At 33.0% G+C, this 10083-nt stretch overlaps 1 protein-coding gene across 7 annotated transcripts; it reads right to left on the bottom strand.

The window, feature by feature from the left end:
* Window positions 1–274: 274 nt before the first annotated feature.
* On the bottom strand, window positions 275–6292 carry LOC104237706 (NAC domain-containing protein 75-like). 7 transcript variants are annotated; one of them, XM_070174441.1, is made up of 7 exons: window positions 6142–6292; window positions 5459–5721; window positions 4957–5134; window positions 4158–4753; window positions 3347–3667; window positions 2686–2790; window positions 275–946 (listed from the first exon to the last, which is right to left on the bottom strand). In XM_070174441.1, the coding sequence occupies exons 2-7, from the start codon at window positions 5585–5587 to the stop codon at window positions 854–856; spliced, it is 1422 nt and encodes a 473-aa protein (XP_070030542.1). In that variant the 5' UTR covers window positions 5588–5721; window positions 6142–6292; the 3' UTR covers window positions 275–853. The 7 variants fall into 7 exon arrangements, with proteins under 7 accessions (XP_070030542.1, XP_009790203.1, XP_009790205.1 ...); XM_009791901.2 differs by having other exon boundaries at window positions 5459–5710; XM_009791903.2 differs by having other exon boundaries at window positions 5459–5703.
* Window positions 6293–10083: the final 3791 nt, after the last annotated feature.

The raw sequence follows: 10083 nt of genomic DNA, 5'->3' as shown, positions 1-10083 counted from the left end.
TCAATCGTGCAATATGTCTATATTACTTTTAAATTTGAAATAGATTTTACTCGTGTATCTGGTGATTTGGTAGCGTCATAGTAGGAAAAAAATTCAGAAACAAATAACTTCATGGAGTAGCAGTATATCTATGAGAAAAGCAAAAGGTTACGTAACTATACTAACTACTAAAGTAGTACTCCAGATTGGATCTGTTACCAACTAGGCGCTAACTTGATGCTGCTTTAACTCGATTTACATCATCAAAAGTTGTGCGCAAGTAAAGGCCCAATAGGAATACAGAATCAACATCACATTTCATTTCTATTAGGGGAAATATGTTGTACCCCAAAAAAGAAAGTATACTACTCTAAAAAGTGACTGTCCATAGGCATAATTAACAAAGCTCGGTGTGCACTTTGCACAGATATTCCTATGGTGTTTCATGTTTAAAAAAAATTATATAAGAAAAAAGATAAAAACAATAAAAAATAATCAAATAATAAGAAAGGGAAATAAAGATGATATCGTAATCATAGTGGTGATGATTTTCATGCAGATGCATTCGCTTTGGCTCTTGTATTTTGTCAGAAGAGAGCAGCCTTTCTTAGTCTCTTCCCTTTACTCCTTGCTTCTTCTTGTAACTTTCTGGGCTTTTCCAACATTGGTTGTTGAACTGTTAGTTCAGTTCAGCTATCAGATCTGAGTAGCTTTGGTCAGCATTCAGTTGAAAAAGAAAGGGAGAAAAGAAGCATATATATAGTTGAATTGGTCACTTATTTCTGGAAACTTCAACAAGGCTTGAAGTACTAATGATGATATATATATGTGGGAGTTGGCTTTTCCTGTATTTATAGTTTGAGAATTTATGCTCCTAGGTATGATGATCGGGGTTGTCAGGGTCAGGCCAGAAGTGTGAGTACTTCAACCAGTCAGCATCTTGAGGGTTTGTGATGGATGACTGATCCTGCAAATGAAACCAAGCAGAATTCAAATGAAAGATTTTGGGTTTGTATTTTTCACAATCACCCGCACATGCCCACATATAAAAGTAATATCTTCCTTTTCTTTACCCTTTATATACATAAATATATTGTTGTGTTTTACGTCGGTTTTCTTAGCCAGGGCAGGGAGCAATTAATGTGTGGATCTTGGCCTAATTAATGGCTAACCGCAAGCCACTTCTTTGTTATTCAAAGGTTGTTGGAACTTGGAAGAAAGGTTTTTTTTTTTTGCACATTCCACGATGAACACCTCGAGATTTCATACTTGGAGTAGGCCCAAATGTTAAACATAACTAAATAAAAATATTTCACCTATAATAATTTAAGTTTTTACATGAGTAATTAAACATGAAACTAGAAGTCCTCCATTCAAATTTAACCCTACCCATTATTAAGGGGGGAGAATTAACGAGGGTTTTCTGATGTTACAAATAGAAAAAAGAAACCAATCTAGGAATGCTGGAGAATATAAGCCAAATGCAAATATATTGTTATTGACACACTTGACGTTCTGAAGTTCATTAAGGAAGGGGCTTTAGTTGTCCTTTATTTCTTGTTTATGCCTAAAGTGTGAATATAGCTCCATTGAGCTAAACAAATCTGACCATGACTACTAATTCAACGGGAATGTAACATCTAAAATTTGAAGCTAAAGCGAAAGCAAAAGATAACAGGAACCAGGGTATCCAAAATCATAAGCTTGTCCAAATATGAAAAAGGGGAAGGAGAAAGGAAAGAGTGAAAGATATAGTATGTAAACAAAGAAGAAAATGGTGCCATTTGGAAGGGGTAAAGGAGAGAGGAAAGACGTGAGGAGCTAAAGGAGATTTGGAAGGGAATAAGGGAGAGCCAACTCTTTTTCTTTGTGCGTATATATGGTTTCCTTGTGTTAATAGAAAGAAAGAAAAGAAAGCAAGGGAAAAGAAAACGGTTTGATCACAGTTGCCTTTTGACTGCTGAATCCCATGCATGCAATTGAGTGTCATTTGTCCCATTCACATAATGATTTATTTTGGACACCTATTAAAAAGTTATTCATTCTGTTTCATTTTACATGAACCTAAAAAAGATTTTTTTAAATTTATAATTTTAAATATATTTTAGTGCTCCATATTTAGGGATCTTTACATAATAATCGGATAAATTCACTTTTTACTTTTTTTAGCTGGTACAGATAGATTATACATTGATTATAAACATTTATATATATATTATATCGCAGGTTATTTTTTGTTTAAGTGATTGGATGAATAACTATTTAGGCTAATTATTCTAATATTTATGTAGTTACAACATTATGTGTTTAATGAAAATCAAAAGTTTAAAGTTAAATTATTTTAAATATATATAGATATCACTCTTTAAAAGAAAAAAAGTGACACATAACTGGATTAGTAGTAAACAAAAATTCGCAAGCTCTATTTTGATATCGCTTGTGGTACCAATATCCGTAATCTTACTATAGGAGCATAAAATTTGCAAAGAATAAAGAGATAAAGAGATAAAGGAAAAGGCCTCTACACCTCTAGCTCCTTTTCTTTTGTTTGTTAAAATAATAGCCAAAGAAAGAAGCAAATTACTTTCTTATCCAACCCATCCCTTTCCTTTTTTCCTTATTAATCTTTGTCCATCGTGAAGATTATGATATACAATAAGAATGATAAATCTTGAATTCAAGGGTCAAAAGTTGGTGTAAACTTACTCCTTTGATATCAGTAGAAGTGCAGCCCATTATTAATTGTTCCAATTCAGATGCAGACCTTCCTTCTAGTTTATGATGTTGTTGCTGTTGTTGCTGCTGCTGTTGCTGCCGAAAGATGATACACTCAATTAGAACAAAACTCCAACATAATCATATGTGTGATCATGTATTGTCTGCAATAAACAGGATGTGTAAACACCTCAAGGCAAGAGAAGATTTCTTGTTTCCTTTTTTTTTTTTAAACTCATCATGTTTGCTAATGCATCTCTACTTCCTTAATTCTTCTCTTTTCTTTTTTAAAGGCCCTATGGACAGGTCAGTCAATATTGACACAATAAAGAAATTGTATACGTTCTATTTTAATTTGTTGTAACATGTAACCTTCTTTATCTTCCAAATTAGTAATCTCACTTTTTATGAAAAGTTACATGTTTTATCATGCTAGATGATCTGATAATGTAAAAATTAGTTCTTTATTAGAAGTTAAAATCTATCCATAAGAATCCTTTACATTGTTATCATGTTAGGTGATCTGATAATGTAAAAGTTGGTTCTTATCATAGAGAAGTTAGAATCAATCCGTAAGAATTCTCTTTTCTTTTAACGGTCCCTACTTCATTGAAAAAAAATAAGGACGAAAATTATTCTCTTTCGCAGTTACCTGAAAGTTTTCATTTGGAAGGATTATTGATCTGGGAACATGGAAGGCATCATCATGGCCGAGAATAATGGAAGTGTTATGGAGAGGAGGCGGAGTTATAATGGCTGATATTGGGGGTGACGGCCTGCTGATGTGGAATGATGCGGTTGCAACCTGATGATGGTGTTGATGCTGGTGCTGGTGCTGGTGCAGCTGTTGGTCATGAGTTACATGATGTGGCTTGTGAATGTCTCGCGCGTCTGACGTGCCTACCGGTGCAGCTGCTGCTGCTGCCGAACCACCTTCCCTCGCAATTGAAGCTTCACCTACTACAACGCCTGCCTGCAATAGTTTGCATTGTCAAACACTTTTTTTATGTTACAGTTTTTTTATCTTTGGTTTTATTTTGTACTACTATTACTGGTACTGGAATAATTTTTTATTTTTTGATATCTTAACCACGAGAATAAAATACTGACAGTTATTATCAAGCAAGTCTAGTATATTTTTAACTTTTTCTTAATTATTTAAGGAATGTGTAAGCGGAAACTAAAAAGAATAGCTTGTTTGCTTGTGCATTGTTTCCTTCTTTGCTAGCATGAATTTGACGTTTGATGGAGCTAAATAGTTGTTAAGTCTTAGGACCAAATACTATTGCTCTCCTACATATCACGTGACGAAAATGGCCTCATATCCCACATAAGAAATCAAGACAAAAAATGGAGAATAATGACATACATTACAGAAGAATATATATTGACATGATTTTCTGTAAATTGTTGTGAAGAATGAGAATGAAGGGAAAACAAAAGAAAAAGAATAGATCAGATACCTCATCAAAGCTTTTACTAAATGGGAGAAAGCTAAAATGTTCAGGTTTGAATTGTTGAATATCCATAGTAGTGTAACTTGACATAGCAGCACAAACAGCAGCAGACAATTCATCCCTATGAGAAGAAGGGATATTATTATTGATGTCCTTAGATGAAGAACAGCTCCCACTGCCACTATCTCTTCTGCTATTAAGATCACTGCTCGCTTCTCCACCAGCAGTAGTGCTAGTAGTAGTGTTACTCCAATTACATTGCCTTGGCTGAGTCTGATAGAATATCTTTGACACCACAAGTTCACCTTCTTTTTCTTCTTCATGTTGGCCTAAATGGTATTGATGCATTACCCAATTTGTCTTCTCGGGTTTCCGGTTCTTGCCAAAGTTTGTGTAGAGGACAAGAATTTTCTTGCACCCCTTTTGCTTCCCATTCACCATTACTGGCCTTGTCTTGCCTGTCTTGTGCCAACGAGTTTCGCCACCTGCAGCTTGCAAGTCTTGACATTCTGTTTGGATTTTCCTTCTTTTTCTTGTGCCTGTTGTGTATGCCTTTGATGGTCTGTGGAAGAAATGTCTACTTAGTCCATCCCTTGTAACACCTAACCAAGACAACAGTTAGCAAATACTCTATCAATGTTGGATTTACTTAGGTGGGACAAACTCAAAAGTTTTCTTGCAAACCCTAGAAAAAATGCAGTTTTTCTTTGTCCCTTGCAAACAAGAAAAGAAACATAGTAAAACCTAACTATGTTGAATTATGGTACAAGAAATTGCCCATATTTCTAGTGGAGAAAGAGTGTACCTGGAAGTTTCTCAGGATGAGTATAGCAAATCCCATCTTCTCCTTCAATAGTAGGAATGAACTCATCAATCAAAGGGTGGGATTTTGATTCTTTAGCCAGTACTTTTGCTTCAAGGTGTTCAATCAATTCTTGATCTGTTGGGTCAAACTTTACTCCTGCTGGTAGACCTACCCAGTCCTACCCAAAAAAAAAAAAAAATACCATTAATATGTAAGCTAATTTAAATTAAAAACCAAAATACTCTTCATAAACACAAAATGAAAACAGTCAGAAGATCAAAACAAGCAGACATCCTTTTAAAATGACCACATTTAATTAGTATTATTGCCTTAGAGAAAGAAATATTCCAGTAATATATAAGATTAAAGAAAATAATATTAATGAAGCAGCTTCAGGAGTAGCAAGCATGATTCTTTATTTTAATTTATTATTATTGAAATCTTTGTAACGAAGCAAAGAATATTAAGTGTAGTACTATTATGAAAGTAAAATAAACCGTACCGGCTTTCCTTCAAGTTTGTGTCCACACCCAGGACACTGCTTAGATCCACACAATTGGTGCTCTTCAAGCTTTGCATCAATAAGATCAGAACTACTAATAGATCCCAACTGATGACTACTCTTACTCATGACTTCTTCTTCTTTTTTTTGAATTGGTAGACAGATGATTCCTTTACTATCAACTCAGCTGAAAATCTTCCATGACAACTTTGGTATGCAAGCAATACCTTTTGATATCAAGAATCCTGTGGACTAAAACCAATCTTTCAGAAACGAAAAGAATAATTAATATAATCCAAGATCCCTCCCTTCAACAAGAAGAGAAAATCGTATAAAAGCTAGCAGCATATATATAATTCAAGTTAAATATGGATAGATATATCTCTATTATAAATTTAAGTAAAAGCAGAAATACTAACAAGTTAAGACTTGTAATTTCCTCAGGAGAAATTAAAATAAACTAGAAAATAAAGGCCAAGAGAGAATAAGGGCAGAGAAGATGGAGGTGAAAGAAATGGGAGAAAAGAAGAGAGAAGAATAAGGGGGGTGGGGAATGAAGATATATATAAAACCAACTTTAACCCCTGAAGGACACCAGAATTCCCTCTTACTTTAACTGAAGCCAAAATTAAGAGATATAAAGAAAAAGTATAACTCTATCTATCTCTACTTGTATGCCCTACCTTTAACTTCCTTTGCTAATTTAAGCACTGCATGAAGACGGTTTTTCCTCTCTGTGTCTGTGTTTGAGAGAGAAGGGAAGCAAAAGAAAGAGAGAAAACCTGAGTCGGTTTTTTCTGTCTCTCTCTAAAGCTCTAAAGCAAGCTTCTTACACCTTTGTTTCGAGTCCCCTTGACTACTAAAGCAAAAGTTTCGGAACGCCCTTCACAAAAGCACAGAAACCCCACCCCCTACCCCCACACCCACCCACACCCCTCGCTTTCTGTATTTCTTACTTTATAACTAAAAAACAATGAATTTAGTAGGAGTAATATACATACATAATATTTTATAGTATCTATCCCATCCGTTTCAATTTAGATGATGTAGTTTGACTCGGAGTTTAAAAAAAAAACTTTTGAAATTTGTGGTCTTAAAAGATTTGTGAGTTCATGACTTTTGTGTGGTTATAAAAGCTTCTCATTAAGGGTAAAAGAGGTAAAACGAAAGTACATCATATAATTTGAAACGGAGGGAGTATATAATTTAACATGTATCGGGGAATCATAGTTAGCTACGTACCTGAATTTTCACCTTATTGGTGAGGGTTCCATGTCACTAATTTTAATTTTAGCTTTATAATTATCTTTTACATTACCTAGTAAAATTTAAAGAAAAATTGTATTATCACTAGATAGACATTAAACTCCAATATAAAATAAAGCATGGTTATCCAACACTAGTATACCACATCAATTTGTATTCCTTTAAAAAAATCAGTTGATAGAATATTATGCATAAATTTGAACAAATAAACATATAGTAAGATACAACGAAACAATCCCTTTTGGGGTACTTTGAAAGGAATATTTATTTATACTCCAACTGTCTTTGGTAATTGGCTCACAAAGTACTACTAGTACATTTCATGTATTTATTCGATTCTCTTACCGAAAAGAGCTTCTGTTTTTTTTTTTAAATTTAATTCTGAAAAAGAAATAAAAAAATAATGCAGGCTCCTTTGTGAGACAAAACAAAAGATAATTTAGTTAAAGGAAATAAAATGATAGGAATTCACATGGGTTTTGAGCTGGAGTAGTAATCATGATTCTTTTGGCATGTATTGTCGCTTAGAGATATACGAAGAGATAAATAAAGAATGAAGAGAGAGATGGAGATTGCTTGATATGCAAGGAAAATAAGCAGTATACTTGATGGACCACCATCACCCCTGTAATTAAAATAATACTATATAATTGTATATGTATACATTAATTATGTATGTATATACTCGACACTTAGATTAATTAGTATTAGAAATTGACAAGACTTGAAACTTAAGCACTCTACTAAAATTAGTTCATCTAAAAGCAAATTTCAGGAACCAAATAAATTTGCATTATCATTTGTCTAGATATATGTTTTTCTTAATTTCTCTTCATCATGTCTGCTCCCTTCCTCTAATTTGATTGGTTAAAGAGAGCGTTTTAATAAGACTTTTCTGCAGAGAATATGGCTCAGTTTCAATACTATCTAATCTTATTTTAATACATAAAATTTAACTTATGTACACGATAATATCATATATATTTTGCGTTTTAACTTGTTCTGCTAGATTTTTCTTATTTCCTACGTAACCAAATTAGGCTTATTATATATAATTACAATTTACATATGGTTGGTAGGTCATTTTTGCTTTATGCTGTAAAATATTATACAGTATCAATGTACATAAGTTATATTCCTTTGTATATGAGACAATTGCACATGTCTATATGGTGTGTTCCTATTTTCTATAGTAGTACATTATTGATGTTATTGTTGTTACCCCCATTAATTATTATTTTTATTGCTAATTTATTTTTAGTTTTCGGGCATGCATAGTCAAAAAATGATGAGCGGACAAAACAATATCCATATAAACTAGATTGCTATAATGATATATATGTCTAGAATCCGTCTAACATTTTCTTTTCTTTTTTTTCTCTTTGAGGCCAAAAAAGAAAAGCAAAGGAGAACTATCTGATTTTAGAGAAAAGAAAGAATAATATCTTGAAGGGAAAAAGGCTGAGCGAATTTAATTGGATATTTGGAATCAAATTATATGGTTAAAATCGCATTCAACTTGTGAATGTACCAAACATCATTTGTTTATCTTTTTGTTCAAAGGAATGAATAGGTTTTAGAAGAAAAAACAATTTATGTGTATAATACGAATGTTGCTGTTGACCATTAAGTTGACTATTGACTAATCCATCGCTGGAGCCCACCTATCATAACACTGTTTTTCTTGGTCTTTGATTCACTACATGTTCCATGATCATCTTGGCATTCTGTGCATTCTTAGTTTCTTACGTACTTTCTGGTCTACTTTTTTTCTTTTTCTTTTTCTTTTTTCTCTTTTTCTTTAATGTGAGGTGCTACAAGCCTGTGCTATAATGCAACATTAAGTCCCAAATAGCCGTGTTCCTCTCGAAAAATTGAGTTAATATCATATGAGTTGATGGTTTACATATTGTATATTAAATTAATAAAAATATATATTACACTTGATCTTAATTAAAAGATTGAAAAAGCATTTTTGCACATCAACTTATTGAGTCCCACAAATTACATCCCTCATTTTCTTTCCCTTCTCTTATGGAGTATTCTTTTATAACTCGGCAAAAACTAACCTAAATGTTATAATTAATTATTTTTCAAAGAAAGAAAGTGAAGTGACAAAATGTACTAACTTGTGTCAAATCAAGATTGTTCCTCTGGGAGCTTTATATTATTTAAAATAAGAGTAGATAATGACTTTAAAACCATAACACACATCATTGAAAGGAAGATTGTTATGGTATAAAGTGACAGAAAATACAATAAATTCAATGTAGCCGGTCAAAAGACCTACTATCTAATAAGTCAACAGCAAAGATATATAGAAGGATATATTATTGAGCGTGAGGAAAAGTTTTTTTCCCTTTGCTCAGTTTTATTTGAAGGCTTAGCTTGATTGACCAAGGGTTACGATGGAGTGATAAATATTTTTAATATTTTTAATTAAAGATTTTGAATTTGAGCTCTGGGTATAATTAACATCGCCTTTTATGGAGCACTTTGCCCCTCTTCCCTCCCCTCCCTTCCCCTAGTATGGGACTTCAGGCACAAATTCGAACTTAATTACTTTAGGTCTCAATATAAATATTGGATGCTGGGTGATAGATGGAAAACTAAAAAGAAAGCCAGGGCGTCCGGTGGATGATTTCTACCTTTGTAATGTCAGGCTGAAAAAGGGGGAATAGCAGTAATAAATTTAAAAAAAAAAAGTCTAATGGAAAATGGGCATATAGGGAGCACATGTTTTGTGTCATAGGGAGGTGGTGAGGGTATTCAATATGTCACTGGACTAATGGTTTTGCTTATGAATAGGCATGCTAAAACAGTCATCATTAAGCCAAAAGGTCAAAGTGAAAACTGGCCACCACTCTCAACTTGTTTCTTCAATAACCTCTCAACTGGTATTCATCCCTTGGTGGGGCACTATGCTGCTTCTGTTTTCTTCTTGCTTTTGTTGCCTCATAACAACTTTCTAGCTCAATCCGGTCACTAGGAAATCACATTGATTACTTATAAGCTGATCAAACAATTAAGTATTTCTTGATTTATTTACGTACTTGATAGACATTATCTTAAAAGTGTCTATTATTTTATTTGTAATCTCGAAGTATTGTGTCGTAACTAAACGCACATGCAAGTATACGCAATCGTTAAGTAATAAAATGACTAGAAGTCGAATATCAAACCCACGAGAACTTGTTATTAATTATTAACTATATTAGATTATCTTAATTATCTAAACAAGATTTAAATCCAAAAATAGTAACTCTAGACTAATTACAATAAAAGAAAACAAATGGTGAACTCTTAACAAAGGAAACGAAGACTTTTATATTATCAATGTAATGAAAATGATCTAGGGT

The sequence above is a fragment of the Nicotiana sylvestris genome, chromosome 5, assembly GCF_000393655.2.
Source record: "Nicotiana sylvestris chromosome 5, ASM39365v2, whole genome shotgun sequence".
Taxonomy (NCBI): domain Eukaryota; kingdom Viridiplantae; phylum Streptophyta; class Magnoliopsida; order Solanales; family Solanaceae; genus Nicotiana; species Nicotiana sylvestris.
Note: the sequence above shows the minus strand (reverse complement) of the source record. Positions and strands in the feature narration are given on the sequence as shown.